At 45.7% G+C, this 18061-nt stretch overlaps 1 protein-coding gene across 4 annotated transcripts in view; it reads right to left on the bottom strand.

Moving 5' to 3' along the window:
• The window catches only part of TRAK1 (trafficking kinesin protein 1), a 119521-nt gene that overhangs the window by 9106 nt on the left and 92354 nt on the right, over nt 1-18061 (bottom strand). For 2 of the 4 annotated variants that reach the window (XM_063115095.1, XM_063115097.1), the window contains exons 11-14: nt 14569-14645; nt 13160-13396; nt 11813-12129; nt 5009-5227 (exon numbers count right to left, since the gene is read on the bottom strand). In XM_063115095.1, coding sequence (XP_062971165.1) covers nt 5009-5227; nt 11813-12129; nt 13160-13396; nt 14569-14645 — 850 coding nt within the window. Of the gene's footprint in view, nt 1-4882; nt 5228-11812; nt 12130-13159; nt 13397-14568; nt 14646-18061 lie in introns of all 4 variants that reach the window. The other 2 variants (XM_063115094.1, XM_063115096.1) reach the window with 2 other exon arrangements.

Below are 18061 nucleotides of genomic sequence, written 5' to 3'. Positions count from 1 at the left end.
GACTCTGTCTGGCTGCCCACATAATAAGGCTTGTACACCCCAGCTCATGCATTTCGTTCAATCCTCATGGTGCTTTCCTTCCCCCCATCCACAGGGAAGGGCAATCTGGTAATGTGCTGGGGAGAACAGAAGTTTTTCTCTCTGTACAAGCCATCATAGAACCTAGTCCTTAAAAGAACCTTTGCGTGAGCCCACACAGAGACGTCACGGTGCAACTGCACTGGGTGTGTTTCCATGGGGAGACGGAGCACACACATGCACGCACACAGCTGCTTCAAAGGAAACCTTTGAGACCGGAAAACACTGGCTATGCCATGCACCCAAGCTGTCTTTAACTCACACAAATAACTTCTGAAAATGTCCAAAAAAATTTACAAACGTATCTCAACATCTTGGAAAAGGGACCCTGTCTTTGCAGTGCACTGAGGGACTTCCATATCCTTTTCCCCAGTTTTCTGGGATGTAGCCAACTTGTATAAAATAAACCAAATGCCCCTGACCTTGTTTTCCCTTTTCTTAACTTGAACATGCAGTGTGAAGCTGCTGTCGCATGATTTGGATCTGCTTTGCAAGATCTGTAAACTCATTAACCAACTCATACACACATACACACACACTCTCCCCCCACCTCCATAATTCCAGTAGCTGTCACCACATCAACAGTGGCATCTTTCCTATCCAAGCAAAAACAAGTCTATTGAAAACAAAAGCCATTGTCTACCCAGGTTAAAGGCATGGCTAGAACTAAGCCCTAAGAACATCAGTTTTTTGTTTTTGTTTTTAATGCTCATCTTCTGATGGCTTTATTCCCTTTGGGGCGTGGGGGGGGGGGGGTTTCTTTGCCTGTCAGCCACATGAGAAATAGCTCTCTTTACATTTAAAAAAAAAAAAAAGGGAGGGGAGGGAAGCAATGCTTTAGAATCCTTCCTAAAAGACCAAAATATCAGGGGATAGAAAAATGCTTTAAAGACTTTTCTGTCACTTCATTGTATAACTGCCCGTGAAATTTTCTGAGGGAAAAAATATTCTGAGTTCATGTGGGAAAAGTTTCATATAACCTGTCTGCTCCACAATTCATCATTAATACAAATTCTGTGTTAGGGATTAATGTGGTTTTAACAAATGTTCTCTGGGGGTAAGGGGTAAGGAATCAAGAGTAGTTCCAGAAGCAGTCCATAGTGCAGTTGTTTCTTTTTTAATAAAGTGATTTTAAAACATAAAGTATTATACTAATACAAGACGACATTTTCTAAGCCCTTAGTTCCAGGATTCGCATAGGCCTGGTAATTATTTTTCTCTGCTTAAGCATTTCTTCAACACAGCTCTCATCTGGTCCTGCAGCTCCGTAGAGACCCCCGCCCCTCTCCATGATCAGAACCTGGCCAGCAGGCACTGGGGAGGTGTCTATCACAGCGATTTGAACCACATCACACAATCTTTTTCTGGTTCCTGCAAAAGTAAAAGTTTACTCTTCCCACTACACCAAGCTGTCTACTGTTTGTTGCATCTAAAAAGTATGTGATTTAAGAGATGAACAATTTCACAGCATTGTACAGAGAGGGCCAGAAATTCTCTCCAGCGCCCCTGGGGTATCTTCTAGAGAAAAAGGGATTTTTAGAGTGCTGTTAAAATGTCAGAAAGGCTGATGCAAAAAATCTCTTTGGATCCTTTGGATGCCGACAAAGCAGGACCCCGTGCCCTCTGTCCTCCCTTCTGTGGCAGACACGAACAGGTGCAGGGTGCTGGCTTGGCCAAGCTGCATCAACACATTTCCCTGCTGGTGCTTTCAAAGCCAGTTCAGCAGAGGGTCTGTCCCATGCTTCACCAGGCAGCACAGCTACACAGCTCACCCGTGTGCTCCCTGAAGGGCCCTCTGCATGAGAAGTGCCAAGTGCAGAAGCCCCTCCTCAGAAGCCCACATGGGTGCCTCCAGGAGCAATGGAGGAACAACTTGTGGTGCTCAGACATGAGGACGCCCCAAAGAAACCACTCTCAACAAGCAGGCCTTGCTTTGGAAATTTTAAGCAGGGTTGACTCTATGCTGTTTGTTTTGAATGAATCAGTTCTCTCATTCTTTGTCCATTTTTCCACTACTGGGTTGCAGTTAGCCTGTTTTGCTCTGTTTTAACACGTATTCTGATGCGAGACCACAAAAGCTTCCGTAGCATCTCCCAATACAGTGGGCATGAGCAGACCATCTGCTCTGTCTATAATGACCCAACTCCTCTGTAATTGCCACAGAACCAGGGCTGGTTGGAAAAGTGTTCCCATCAGAGTGGGAACTGGTCAACTCTCGCAGCGGAGACAACGAGAAGGAACTCATGCCCACGGGTCTGTGAACCAAGTGTACCAGACTTTTCCTTCCAGACCCATCAGGCCCCCAGGTGAACTTCCCCTCCCAAGCCTATCTGGACCCTGCTTCTGTGGTCTGCGGTGGGACTGAAAGCGAGAGAGGACCCAGGCTGGTGCAACTGTGCTGCAACTGGCCCCTTCCTCTGAGACGGGCTGAAGGAACACTTGGCTCCCTAACTTTCTGTCAGTCTCCTTTCCACCATGAGCTGTTCCCCTCCCTTCCCTCACCTGGTAACCACTCCTGAACCTATGTATCAAACAAGAAAGTGCCAAAAGAAGCTACTGCTTGGCTTTTGCCTCCGGTGGCCCAGAAGCTGGAGATTTAGGGAATTTTTCAAGGACAGTTTTGACCAAGTGTGACTTCTGCCTTCCACACTGACTTAAGCCCCAATGACAGGAGGCCTGGAGGCCCCAAGGCAGGGACCAGACCACCTGGATACAAATCCCATGACAGAGGATGCCCCGTGCCTTCCTCTTGAAGCTTATCTGTCTGCCTATGACTCCAGGATTATACACAAAGAGCCACCCAGGGCCTCCAGGATGATTTATTTAGAGAGTAATATGCTTCTTACATTCCAACAATTAAAGTGGTTCTGTCGTTCCCAACAGAGAAAAACAGAGCCAAATAATTGTTAACACCTTTCCCTTCTGTATTGAGCTTTTACAGATAAATCTTACTCAGGAAACAAGGTCAAAAGAACTCTTGTCTACATGATCAGATCTTTCCTAAATTACCCTCAGAAACCTAGATAACTTTTTTATGATCGCACACCTCCAACCTAACCCTTCTACAGTTTCCACTGTAAATGTGCATGCCTTTCCTCAAATAAAGTTGCTGGGATGAATTTGCTGCAGTTCTGAGTAAGAAGGAAACAAGGAACAACTATGTCTTTGTTTACAGTAGGGAGTGGTCGGGACTTGAGTTCTCATAATTGGTCCCCTCTCTCCCTCTGTTCTCCAAGAGAAGCTGTTTGTTGATTGATAAGCTTTTCACCTTCTGTACAACTTCTCGAAGATGCACCTAATGATGCCTCTTTGAACTTCCAGGATTCACCTTCTAGTCTACTTGCTGGACTGCACAGAGAGGGCATCACACTCAACACGACACCTACCCCTTCAGCCACAAATATCAGCCAGACACTGTTTCTGTGCCTCTCCTTGCCTTCTAGATGGGCAACAGAGACAATAACAAAGGGAGCTACAATACCGCAGCTGGTTTCCCTTTCTTATGTGTAGATACTAAATAATAAACATTTTAATTCCCTCACAAGTTAGTCCATTGACTGCTTTAAGAAAAAAACAAATCACAAATAAACCTATGTGCTAAATAAATCCTTTTTACTTGATGATTCTTCTAAAGTTTATGTCAAAGAAAAAAGAAAAGTTGGTCCCAAGCAAAGTCCCTTGACCACAGCTGTCTGAAATTAGCCAGATGATGGGCGATACCACCAAGAACCTCAGCTCTTTCCTGCCTTGTATTTCATGGGGAGTGTCACGGCCTGCACAAATGGAAATTATGAATCACAAAGATGAACGTCCTCTCTTCAAATCCGGTGGCTCAGGAATGTCATAAAGATAACAACATTGGGTTAATTCATCTTTTTGGGGGTGTCTCCCCTTATCCCATACAGGTCTTTGTCTTCTGGGCACAACAAGCTAGGTGGTCCAGGAAATCTGGGGATAGTACCCACAGGAGCCCATGATTGCCAGGGGACCCGAGCACAAAGCTTTTCATCCCAGTTGCCAATGGGAAATTCTGCAAACTCACAGCCACACCTCTAATGCTTGGAGCTGGGGGTGAGCCAGAGCTCTTTTCCAGATTCACCTAGTGTCCTCTCTCTGGAAGAGCTTCATGACATTATCTTAGGGTTTGTTTGTTTAGAAGTATTGCTAACACACTTATAAAAATACAGTTTGAACACATGTAAGCTGGACAGAAAACAACATATATACCTTCATTGAAGTTAGGAAAGTGAAAAGGCTGATTTATCAAGTGTTGCCTGAAATCCTGAACATTTTCTGGGCTTCTTACTATCTTAATGTAGCATACATTTAACAGATTCTTTCATTCATCTTCTGAATGACCCAGCACTTATAATTTCCCTAAAACTGCTCATCTTGGCTCAGTTCAGTTTGGAAACCACCAAGGGACTCAGGAATCTGCCCCTCAGACCCGAGGAGATTCCCATGATAGGAAGAAGGGCACCAATGTTCTTAGGGGTTAGGGGTGGCCCAAAAATCCATTTCTTTTTAGCAGCCTTCCCTGCTCCCCTTTTAGTGTACTGCTGGGCCACGTAGCTCCAAGATGGACAGGGCACTACACCCGTTTGTTACAAAAAGGAGGCATCAGACCCCATATTAAAAAACAGAACCGCAAAATGGGAATGCTTTAATCGTCATCCACACAGACGAGCGGAAGCTACAGACAGAGAGCCACTACGGACGGTGCCCGCAGCAGAGGTGAGAATGGCCCAGAACTCTGCCTCTGGGAAAGGTGCCAGGTGTACAGGACTTATTGTGGTGCCCTCACCAGACCCCTCCTCCTCCTCCTCCTCCGTGGCCGCTGGTGACTCCTGCATCTCCTCTGGGGAAGCCTGAGGCCGGCTCTGGTAACTTCTGCTGCCTGAGACAGTCACGCGTGCTCGGGACCTCTCACCTGAGGTCTCTGGGTGCTGAACTGGTGTGGAGGTAGCTAGGCCCAGGAGAGAAATGTGGTCACCTGTGTCATCTTCTTCAAAGTCGTTAAGGCAGTACACTTCATCCATGTCAACGTCCAGTGTCCGGAAGCCCTTGGTGACCACACCAGGCCGGGGGTCCAGGATGCCCCCGAGGTGAGGCTGGGCCAACTGCTGCCAGTGGTGAAGAGTGGCAGAACCTTGCAGGAGAAAAGGAAGAGAATGGGGTACAGAGAGAGAGGAGAGGGTTAGGGTGGAAGTCTAAGATGATGCCTGTTTACCACCCTTCAAGTGCTTAGCATGAACCCCAGCTGGGCCTGAGCCTCCGAAGGTGGAATATGGAAGGGACATCAGTGGAGATGCTTTAGTCCTTCGTGCTATGCACCAGTAGTTAATGTCCTACTGTGCTCAAAAGGGGCACCCATCTAAGGAATCAACAATTAATTTTTTTTTAAAGTAAAATTAATGCCATACTGTATGCCAAGGATGCTTGATGATAATGTCTTTAATCAACTGATGTAACCCCAAAATTCAACATATTATGACTTTACAAATAGACGAGGGAAAAAAAGGAAGACAAGCACAAAGGGGAGGCCATGTATACCAATTCTATGCCAAATGCGCACTGCTGGGAACAGGAAAGACATAAGCTCAGGGAGAATAAAACAATGTCAAACCAATCTCAGGACCCATAACAAGAGAAAAGCAAAAAGAAATTAAAGAAGCACCTAGAGATAAGTGATAAGTGTGACCACCACCTCTTTTACTTAGGTTTTCTGTATTCCACCAGCAACTGTGAGAGGCTGCAGGGTTAGGGAGAGGGAATCGGGTTAAAGAGATGTGATTTAAGAACAAAGGAAGTCCACACAGAGGTCTGAAGCAGAGCAGCTGATATCCTTGGTGACACCAGACCCCGCGACTCAGATGACATTGTGCAAGTTCTGTAATAACACCGGAGCATGTCCCGGAGGACCTCAAGGTGTCATAGGTACTCTACAAAGAAAAGCGTTCCAAGGCCAAGTGCACTTAAGAAACCTGGGTAAAGAAGTGTAGTGTTTACTCAGGAGCACCCCAGAACTTTAGTATGCTGCAATGTCCTGGGGTTCTGCCCAAGCTACTGGACAGAGCAACCATTCATCCCTCTTGGAACACTTATTAACACCTTAGTTGAAGCTGACATTGGTGGTGTGTGGCCCCTGAGGCTAGGAGTTCCAACCCATTCTTCAGATAAAGTCATCACCCCCATGCATACAGCCACACAAATAAACATTCTATGCTCAAAAGAGAGACTTAGAGAAGATCCCAGGCATCAGAAGGCAGGAGCCTTCCCCTGCAAATGGCCCAGATAGTCACCACCAGTTTACCGAGGGTGTACTTGCTGGGTGGGCAAGAATCCCTCCAGGCTACCAGGCTGTCCTGGGGAGTAAAGAAAGGGGAATCACAGATGCCAGGAGCCAGCAGCTCAAGAAGTTAACGAAAAAGAGAAGGGAAAAGGCTGCAGATAGTGGGGTGACGGAGCAGTCCAGGACCCTCCAGTGTGCCCAGTGAGCCCACCACCTCCAGACACCACTGGGAAATAACTTCTTGTGGGACAATCTCGGCCCGCAAGGCTTGAGAGGATTTTGTAAATGGGCAATTTCAAATCCACTTAAAAAAAAAATTGTACTTACTACTAATACATGTTTAAACTGTTCCTAGACACCCACTCTGAGGTCTACCCCAGTTTTAAGTGTGCACAGGTACAACAGCAATCTACTTAACCCTGATCCACTGAATACAAACAGGAAGTACTATAAATGCAAAAAAACAAACAAAAAAAGGCAACAATATAAAGAGGGGTGTGTGATGAGAGAGAACATTACATTCCTGTTCTCTCACTAGGTGCTAAGATACATGCAGAGCAGTGGTTCTCAAACAAGGACAATTTTGCCCTCCAGGGTACATTTGACAATGTCTAGAGACATTTTTGTTTGTCACAACTGTGGAGGAAGAGGGGGATGCTAATCGCATCTTGTGGCAGAAGCCAGGGAAACTGCTAAACAGCCTACAATGCACAGGACAGCCCCACAACAAAGAATGATCCAGCCCCAGATGTCAACAGTGCCAAGATTGAGAAGCCCTGCTCTAGAGCAGTGGTTCTGAACTCTCAGAACCCCAAAGGGAGTTCACATGTAAGCAACACTGTGTAAATGTGGCCAGGGCTTCACACACCTGCTGAAACCAATTCATGGGATGTATCCCAGGTGCAACAGCATCTTTTTTTTATAAAGCTATTCTATGGAGGCATGCTTATATGGCAATTTATTTTATATATATATATTACATCAACTCACTCCTCAAAACCACTTTATAAACCAAGTATTATTACCCATACTTTACAGATGAGGGAACAGAGGTGCCCTGAAGTTAGATAACTTTCCAAAGTCACTTAATTAAAGGGGGAATAGCCAGGGTTCAGAACTAAAGGCCAGGTTCTTTCAGTACTCTCACGCCACCCATCCTCCAAAATCCACAAATCTCAGAACAAGGACTCAGCATTCCAGCCAGGAACCCCAGCTGAGTGGCAGTGGCTGGCCCCCCGCTGCACAAACGCTAGCAGCAAATTTTCCAGGTGTGTTCAACATCTGCCAGGAGACACACACACTCCTGTAGATGGGGTTTCTCTGCCACCCTGGGAACCCCCATACATACTACATAATGGGCCCCCATCCACGTGCTTGCTGGCTGCACGGGCACGTTCCTGGTGACAAAACAGCACCAGGGAGAAGTCTTAAACAAGCCAGTGCCATGCCCAGCTTCGGACTACACACTGGGATCTTAGGAGGAGGATGAGAAATCCCCAGTACTGCGTGACCACATCACCGCTACTTCTGGAATGGGAAGAAAGGGAAAGCCAAGAAACTCTGGAAAGCAGAGAACTGAGGCAAAAAAATTGCCGAACCTCCTTGCCCTCCTGGAGGGGGCTCGAGATGTTCACAATCTGCTGGGAAAGAATTCAGGGAGGCTGGAGGTCCAGGCCTTGCTCCTCCATCTGGTCAGCAGGCTGCCCCCATCACTCCATGTCCCCCCACCCCCCATCCCTCATGGAAGGGCTCGAGGGAGAAATAGGGCTACAGAGCGTCTGCTGTTTGGAGCCAAGGAGGCTACAGAAATGCATGAAGTTATCTGCATTCCCTGAAACTGCACAGCCAAGGAAATTTGGTGAGATTTCAACTGAAAGGTTATATGGAAAGATGCACTGTCCTCGGATTTCTACCCCACATCTTTGACATCCCTTACATAAGAACAGCTGATCTTACCTGGGCACTTACTAAGTGCCGGGCACTCTCCAAAGAGGTCTACATCTATAACTCCTTTAATATTTATCACCCTGTTGTCTCCATTATACAGATGAGGAAACTGAACACAGGGAGGTAAAGTAACTTGCCAGAGGTTGCATGGCGGGCAAGTGGCTGATCTGGGACTGAAACTGAGGCCAGCTCCAGTGTCCATTCTCTTAACCACAATTACCGCCTCTCAGCAGCGAGGAGGCCTCACCTATGTGAGTCTCAGAGAGCAAGTCAATAACACAAGTCAATAATTAGCTTTTCTAATCTCCATACAGGTGTTTTCTATTCTGTAGAAGTGAATATCAGTGAAGCATCTCAAACCTGACTGATTTCAGTTATGTCATGCTGTGGGGCTCATCAACTATCTCCACTCCTGGATTGCTCTGAGGCCCCAGGAGGGTTTGCAAAGCCCAGCATCTGGGCAGATCACCTCACCTTCCTTCCACTGCCACTGCCTGAGCCACCATGTAGGAATTCTTCCGATCTCCTGGCTGCCTGAAGTCCTTCTTTTGATATAGGAAGGCATACAAATTAAAAAGTAAATATAAATGGCATCTCATTCAGAGCCCTGTTGCCTCTTTCCTATTCCCTATTTCCCCATCTCATTCCCCAGCCTGGATTCCTTTACTTCTCAAACACAATTATTGGCTACTTCCCATTACCAACCCAATGTAAGACGTGCCCACTCCTCCCACCCACATACAAATGAGGCTGGTGTTAGGCAATGGGGCAAAGAGAGAAATCTTTGTGTTCCTGGTTGGGACAAGATAAAGTTCTATGAAATAAGGGAATGGATACTTGGGGGAGATGTAATTACGGTCACTGCCCCTTTCCCTGTCTGCTTTCCTTCCACACAAGAGTTTTCATGTCATCAAAGGAGAAGAAAACCAAATCCATTTATGTCAGAGTAATATCTAGGGTTTAAAAGTTAGAATGAAACCTGCTGGATAATGTACAGCTTAGAAGTGCATGCTTTTCCCTAATTACATATTAACTTATTTGCCAGAAAGGAAGCACAAAATGCAGGACAAGAAATTCTGCCTGCCTCTGTCTTTTTAATGCAGTTACCTCTCTCTTTCTAGTTTACATGTTTTGTTCTTCACCTACTTTAAACTCATAAGGTAGGATAAAGAGACAAGAGTGCCAGCATTCTTAAACACCTAGCTCAGCTATTTTGGCTGACACAATAAGCAAATGGCGAGATTAATTAAACAGGTAAGGGAGACACAGATGGAAGATGCTGACTGGCTATCTGCTATGATCATAGCCAACATTCTCCAGGGGCCTTGCCCCAGGTACATTTACCTGGGCTGCTGGAGATCACGGGAATCCTATCAGCTTCTCAGTGGGCCAATGAAAAATGACGATGTGAGAACATGACCCTAGCACAGTGCTGGTCCAGGTCTCAACACCAGTAACTTGGCCCTGTAGACCCGAGCTGCCAGAATGGGAAAAACTTAGGGAGCCTAAGTTTTAATAAGCACCTAATAGATGTCAGACACAACAAAACACATCACATTTACTCCTCACCACAATCTTGTTTGACAGCTCTGAGCTTTTTTCATACGTAAGGAAAACAAGGCTCCAAAGGTTGGTAACATCCAATGTCACAGTTAAGAGCTGTACTAAACCTGGAGTCAGGCAGACTTCTGTGGTCAGCACCCCACTTCACCAAATTAAACACAGTAACACAAAAAATAATTGTAGAGGGAAGAAAGAAATACTGACTGTATTTACAGGTTAAGAAGTCAAAGAACTACAAAATGAAGCCAAAAGTAACTATATCATGAGGACGTGTTACAGGTCATAGTAATAAGATATAACTTTTTAATGGCAGTGATTTAGCCTCCTGGGGAGCAGGGTACTCTGGATAAAATTTATCTTCCAAATCTAATGGGATTTTCTTTCTCTTATTCTATTAACTAATCACAAAAAAGACTGTTCTCTAAGTCACATGATTAAAAGAAATAAAGATGAATTGGTCAAAACAAATTTTTAAAAATCTCCTCCTGCAATGTGCTTTGAAAATGAATCCAAAAACATACTCTTAGATGATCTAATGAAATACTGAGTTAAATATAAAAAGCAGACAAGATAGAGATGGAAAATTCCAATGATCTTTGAGAGACAAAGGAGGGGGAAAAAAGAAAAGGAGAAAGTAAAATTGCAGAAATGGAAGATTTTATTGAAAGAAAAACAGACAATATGGATCAGAAAACAATTGCCAAGCTTACAACTGAACAAACAATTTAAAAGAGCCATACCTTTTCTGAAATCTAGAAAGGACCTAAATTATACAATTAAAAAATAATCATGAAAACAGAACAAGAGCCCACCCTCTTCCTTCCTTTGGAAAATATGGGATCCAGTCACGTCTTGGGTCTTCAGCAATCACAAACTCACCTTACCGCATGAATTCTCAGTAGGGGCAATATTAGCCCAAGGGGGCAAAAATGGGTTCTTTTGAGGTGAAAATAACTGTATTCTTTTTAGGCACAGATATATACATAGTACATAAACAATATATCTGCGATATTAAAATTTCATGGTGTGGGGGGTACAAATAGGAAAAGATGTCTACAAAGGCTCCTTAAAGGGGGCAATAATATGAGAAATGCTGCCTTACAGAAATTCTGATTTGGCTTGGCATCAGAAATGTAGTACAGAATTCTAAAACACCCTCTCAAACTCACATGGGTTTCCAAACTAAAAAATGAAAAATGCAAACACTTGGTGTAAAGCCAAAATAAAAAGGAGGAAGAAAGGTGAGGTTTTCCATGAGTTTAATCTGAGGAGCCCCCAAGACTAAAAAGTGAACTGTCCCTGGAAAAGGGTGGCTTAAGAAGATACAAAACTCACTTGCCTCCACAGCCACCCCTTCTTGGCCTCCAAATTTCAGACTGTAGCAGCCCTGCTCAGAACACGCTGTCTGCAGAAAGCCACACCCTCTCTATAAAGACTAAATCAGAACGCAGAGCCCACAAATCGCTTTCAGCTGGTTAGTGAAAAATCGCAACTTAACAGTGTTTGCTTGGCACTGCTCCTTGACACTAAAATTTCTGAGAAGCCAAAGCATTAATTCTCCACACTTCTCAGACCCCCAGCCTGACCTGATTCGTTTTTGAGTCTATTAGCAGTGCCCCTGCCCCTACAAATGGTTTTTATTTCTAAGGTTCTAAAGGCAAAAGAAAGAACTAGAAGACCACCGTCCGCCTCCTCTCCTTTCCTCTGCCCAGCTCGGTTGCCTGCGTGCCCCCTGTCATGCGTGCCGGCGGGCTCGGTAGGGGACCGAGGCTGGGCGCCACCCTTACAGGAACTCAAACCAGCAGCGCGGGTGGCTGTCGCGGAAGAAAAAGGAGTAGGCGTTACAGAGCGGCCCCGCCTTCCGGAGGTGCAGCAGGGACCACAGGGAGTCGCCGAGGAGGGCAGAGAGGGGCCGAGGCCCCCTGCGGTCACCTTCCAGCGGCTTCACGATCTGGAGCTTCTCGGGCAGGTAGGAGCGGCTGCTGAAGGACATGCCGGAGAAGCCGGTGACCTCGGAGAAGCGGGAGTGCGTGCCCAGGGACATGATGCTCTCGGTGGGCGTGACGGAGCCGCTGCGCAGCTCGCCCTTCTCCGCCAGCTCGCGCAGCTTCCTCTCTTGCTCCTCCTCGAAGAACCTCCGCTCCGAGAGGTAGTTCTCCCGGCGGAGGGACAGCCGCCTCAGCGCCGTCTCCAGGTCGTGCGAGCCGGGGGTGCCCGGGGTCCCCGGCTTCTTACTCCGCGCGTCGTTTCTGGAAGAAGAAGGCGGGGTGAGGGCGGGGTGTCCGGCAGGGGGCGCTCTGGACAAGAAAGGCCTGACGCTGTGTGGACGGGAGTGGGCACTCCGGGGGGCTGCAGGACTTTCTGCGGAAACCATGGCACACCGTTGAAATGCAGGCAAAAATGGGGAAACAAATGCCTGCCCAGAGGAACTACTTTCTCTCTGTAGGGTTTTCTGGGGAGGAGGACTAAGATGGGATGAAAACTTGCACATCCTAAGTAAAATTCACAGGCACCTCCCTCATGAGTGTTTAGGAAGAAACTACCTCCAGGCTGGAGTTCCCGTCCACCAGCAGGGCAGCTGGATCTAGGGAGGCTTCATGCTTCTCTTTCCTCTTGAATTAAAGGAGCTGAGAGCTCAACTCTGAACAAAACCAGCTCTGATCAAGGAGTTGCCCATCCATCTGACCCAATCGGTCCAGAAGAATCCATTTTATTAAGTTAGAGGGAAAGGGCACACAAAGTGGACAATGTTGGGGGACAGAGTCCATAGGGCTTCAGGTCAAAGAGGAATTGACCACTGCTGAGGAAGGCCCACCCTACAGCCACAAGGACGTGATGGACACTCGTTGGACACTCTGGCTCCCTGCACCCTATCTTCTGAAGCAAACTAGATTCTGGTCACAAGGCAGACAGCCTGAGTCTTCCTCAGTCTGTCTAACATCCAAGCTAGAAAGGGGTTCACAAAACAAATGTCTATTCTGTAGCCCAACAGTGAAGAGTAACAGAAAAAATTATTCTTTTAATTCTCCCCTTCAGTATTTTATAGAAAAGCAGACTTTCTGGTATTATCTTGTTACACCTCTGTGAAATGGTTAAAATGTCAGTAACAGGGATAAGGTTAAGCTCAGCGGGTTGGTAGAACAGATTTGGAGAACATAAGGTCTATATTTTTCAAGCAATTCTCATCAGCCTCCCTCTTATGAGTACTGAACCTGCATTCAATCCACACCACCTCTCCTCTTACCAAAACAGAAAAATAAAAACTCCCAGTTCACTCACCCCAAGTCAGCTGCCTCTGTTTCCAGGATGATACTGTTAGTCTTGTTGTCGAGGACAACGTTGCCGATGTCACTGCCATAAATGCTGGACCGGGGGGTGCTGACACAGCTGGACAGGAGGGAGTTCATGGCCGAAGACTGGTTGGAGCCAGGGATGTTCATGGGGGAAGGGGTCAGAGATCTCTGTTTGACAACCTGGTTGATGTTTCTCACGGTCTCAAAGACACGCTTCTGGTGACTGGGGAGGATGCACAATAACATCCATGAGTAAGCAAATGCAGGAATGATCTTGGAGCTAAACCCTACAAAACTGGTCAGCTGAGGAGCCAGAAAGGCACCTGGCCCTTGATGAGCCCCAAGCAGCCTGCTGTCCTGTGCCTTCCACATGTTCTTAGGGCATTGGTTGCCTCCTTCATAATGTGAACTTGGAGAGACTCAACACCCACTGAATCCAGGACTCTGGAGCATGGTTGTGTCCTAATGGTGAGAGCTAGCATAAGTGATGCTGCTCTTCACATCCCTAATGCTTGACCTACAAATAAAATACTTAAAAGATTATTTTTGTCTTCCATCTGGTTTTCTTCTTTCATAATATCCACTAGAATGCAAGCTCCAGGAGGGCAATTTTCACTACTGAGCACATTAGGGGGGCTCAGTAAATATTTGTAGAATGAATATTTGTGGACCACGTACTTTTTAAAAAAGCAAGACTTAAAATTAGTATTAAACTTCATAATGAGAGGATAAAATACCAGATTTGCCTACTTTTAGAAACTGTTATTTCTAAGAGCAGAACCATGTTTTGATGCTAATTTGCTCCCTTTTAAGAAGAAAAGGGTAGGCAGATTTCTATAATGACCACTTCCTTTGGGGCTGCAGAGGACTTCACACATATACAGAGGTTCACTGGACACTTGTCACTCCCAGGATCCTGTTTAAGTTCTGTCTGTGGAGTTTGGGTACAGAGAAAAGACAATGAAAGTCAGGAAGAGAGATGGCAGAAGCCAACAATACCCACGTGTGTCCATAAGAGAACACCACTACAGAGCCCTCTGTATCTTACTGTATCACTATTTTTTTCTATCAGACATTAAAAATTTTTAAAGTCATGTTTTCTGCTGAAACGAAAAATAAAAAATGCTAAGCTGTGCAGACATGGAGCTTGTTTTAAGAGAAATGAGAAACACATGTCTCCTATTCCAACTTTCTGTTCATAAAATATCTTTAAAACCTAATAGGAGGAGCTGAGGGATGTTGTCAGCTGTGTTCTCTCATTTCCCTTAATCTGAACTAGGAAGGAGCAGTCATCACTATTGGTGTCTGAGGCCCAAATGTTGCTAGGTTTTGAACACCATAGGCCACAAATCAGTCTCTGGGAAGCTTAGAAGGATAGAAACTGTCTGGCCATACGTGACATCTGGAGACTCGGGCTCTTCCAGCTTGAGCTCCTTGCGCATGGTTCCCTCGATTTCTGCTGCCAAGGAGTCCTGGGAAAAGCCAGAAGACACATGCCAAGTGAGCAGCAGTCCAAATGCTCTCTTTCTAAAAGAGGCATGCAGCCAGGTGAGCCAAAGGAGAGAAACCAATGCATCAGAAGCCCACAGACTTCCCACAATACAAAGTTAACAGCATTCTCCATTGTTACAGACCCTGGCTGAGCAATTACCAAGGCAGCACCATCACACACTGAGCATAAAGCCCCTAATCCACATGCAGCTAAGTGTCTGAAAGCAAACCTTTGCTCCCCTGGCCAAACTATGGAGCTGCCACTATGGCCACAGAAGGGACAAAGAATTTGTTGGAGGGAAAGGGGTATGTTCAGAATGATGGGTATGGGTGAATTGTCAAATACCTCCACACTTACAAATGGTCAGATATGGCATCACAGCCCATACAAGACTACTGTCCTCCCAGTCTACAGAGTCTACAGCATCCCCTCAGCTCATCCAGGATTCTGGAACAGAGGCTAGATAAAGGCCTCCAACTTTGGATCCTAAACAGTTCATTTACTTCTCTCTCTAGCTAGGTCATGAGTTCTGGGGTCAGAGGAAGGCCAGTCACTGATGGTGTCTGATTTCCCCAATGAGCCAGGTCATGAGCTGAGACTCAATAACATGGGCTGCCTAATGGAAACCCCTGCCCTGTACCACCCACAACTCCTCACTGTGTGTGAGGTAGAGCCTAACAAACAATCCCCCGCAGTAAGCAGGTAGATGCCCACAGGACCAGGTGTGCAGAAAAGCACCTACTGAGCATCCAAGGAGGCCACCTAGATCAACCTGAAGGGCTAAACCCATGCTCACCAACATAACTTCCGCCGATGATGGAACTGTCCTCTCTGCACCATCCAATGTAGGAGCTACTGGCCACTGTGACTGAGGCTGGTGTGACTAAGGATCTGAATTCTTAACTGCACTTCGTTTTAGTTGATTTACATTTACATAGCCACATGTGGCCGGTGGCTTCCCAGTAGACAGCACATGAGGAGTCGAGGGCATCCTCCCACGGCCCCACAGTCCATGGGGATGCTCTATCTGGAGGCTGGAACCAAGTGGGTAGGCTGCACAGAGCCAGCGGGAGGCTCATCAGCAAAGGGCTACTGGCTTGTGTTCAATTCTTATTCACAAATATACAATGTGGTTTAGTAATTATTACCCACGATTGCCTTAGACATAAGCCTATGGCAAAGGGGTTCTCTAGATGAGTCTTTTTTTTTAAGCCAGCTTATTTTTCTTAGTACTGTTATTCACTATGTAGTTTACATTTGTAGTTTTGCAAAACAGAGAGGAAGAGGCCTTAATATACCTTAAGAAAAATGACACATCAAATTAGTAACTACACAGCCATGTACTGGGATAAGGTCACCAGCAAGTTCTGTGATTTCTTTTGGCCATGACTCCATCCCATCTGGCAGCCTGGAGAAGCCTGCGGACCCCTTCTCAGAATAATATTTGTAAATGAGTAAAATAATTAGAAAGCCAGTAACACACACACACACACACACACACACACACACACACCCTGCCCTCACCTCACCCCGGGGTTTAGGACTGGTAATAACTGTCATTTTGAAGTGGAGATCAGCATCTGCGATATTTTGAGGATCTGCAACAACTGAAATGTGCTGCGAAAACACCTGTGATTGCTACCGGTGACAAAGTCACAGAAAGTGCTAATATTACTGTGGTTTGTTGCCTACCTTTACAAAGGAAGGAAATACTGAATACAGGTAGGGACTAATGAAAATAAAAGATGTAATTTTCCCTCAAAGTGCTCAAGCCCCCCTGAATTCTGTCTGTGCATCCCAGTTGAACTACTGCCGTAAGGCAAGAGACTGGGAAAACAGTTGAGCAAAAACTGCCACTCACTGTTTTATTCAGCAATTAGAACGGTAGAGAGCAAAAGAGGAACACCTGGGCGTTCTGCTCCATAAATACAGGACTGCTTGAAATACCTTTAATGCTTAATGCACTTTAAAAATAGCCATGTTCAAAAACAAGGCTTTGCCAACAGCTACAGAAAAAGGCAAACAAAAGCCTTCTCTCAGCAAATGTGAAAGCTGAGAACCCCTCCAGAACAAACTGAGATGCAGGCTTTCAATTCAACTTTTCTCATGTAATGGTTTCATTTTCAAAGACAGGTTTGTCCTTGAGATCGGGGAAGGCAGTGGCATGAGTTCCAGGTGCCCAGGAAACAAGACAGCCCCGGGAGCTTGCCGCACCAGTATGAGAAGCCAGGAAAGAGCCTGCAAAGCTGCCGACCAGTCTATGAGCTGTTAACGCTGGATCAGGGAACCTGGGGGACAGAGTGTTTTCTGCTGCTTTTACCAGGATTCCTGGACTCATGGTCATCCACCTGGCCTTGGAAAGCTGACAATTTATGTTATGTGTCTTTCATTTTGGTTTCCCTTAGATTTCAATAAAGTTTCTTGAGAGGGAGAGAGGGGGAAGTTCTAGCCTGACTTTGATATGTGAAAGCAAAGAAGAAAAGAAGATCATGATTTATTTATTTTATTTTTTTTAATTTTATTTTGTCGATATACATTGTGGCTGATTATTGCTCCCCATCACCAAAACCTCCCTCCCTTCTCCCTCCTCCCCTCCCCCCCAACAATGTCCTTTCTGTTTGCTTGTCGTATCAACTTCAAATAATTGTGGTTGTTATATCTTCCCCCCCCCCCGTTTGTGTGTGTGTGTGTGTGTGTGTGTGTGTGTGTGTGTGTGTATTTATATATTAATTTTTAGCTCCCACCAATAAGTGAGAACATGTGGTATTTCTCTTTCTGTGAAGAAGATCATGATTTAGGAGAAGTGGGCTAGACAAGAAGGAATGGGGGTGGGGAGCAGTGTCTGCTGAAAAGAAAGAGCTCCAGGGAAGGGCAAATTCGAAAGGGTTTTGCAAACAGCCATCCCCTCCTATCTCATTTAGGGGAGTTCCTCTCAAGAGATCTTCTCTCCTCAGAGAGAATTTGGTGTTTCATCAAACCACAGTAATAGAGCCTGAATATTAAAAGGTTCTTGGTAGTTTGTTTTTCGGGCTGTCCATCCATCATTCATGTATCTATCCAACCATCCAAATATAATATCTATTGTCTACAATCCTACAACATACCAAGTGCTATCTAGGTATAGAGTATTAAAGACAGGGAGGGAAGAAAATTACAAATAAGACATGGCCTCCACCTTCAATATGCTTTAAAATGAGTATGCTCATTTTCCTGACACCAAATGTTACAGGGAAATGACCAGGGGGTCAGCCCTGTGCTGACCAACTCCTACAGGGAGATTAACCACCTGGAAAATCCTCTTCTCAACTCTGTTTCCCTCAAGTCCAAACATGAAACAAATCAGGCTAGGGCTAAAGAAATAAGACCACAGAGAAATAGTATGAAAAAATAAAATTA

This window comes from Cynocephalus volans, chromosome 11 (genome assembly GCF_027409185.1).
Source record: "Cynocephalus volans isolate mCynVol1 chromosome 11, mCynVol1.pri, whole genome shotgun sequence".
Taxonomy (NCBI): Eukaryota; Metazoa; Chordata; class Mammalia; order Dermoptera; family Cynocephalidae; genus Cynocephalus; species Cynocephalus volans.
Note: the sequence above shows the minus strand (reverse complement) of the source record. Positions and strands in the feature narration are given on the sequence as shown.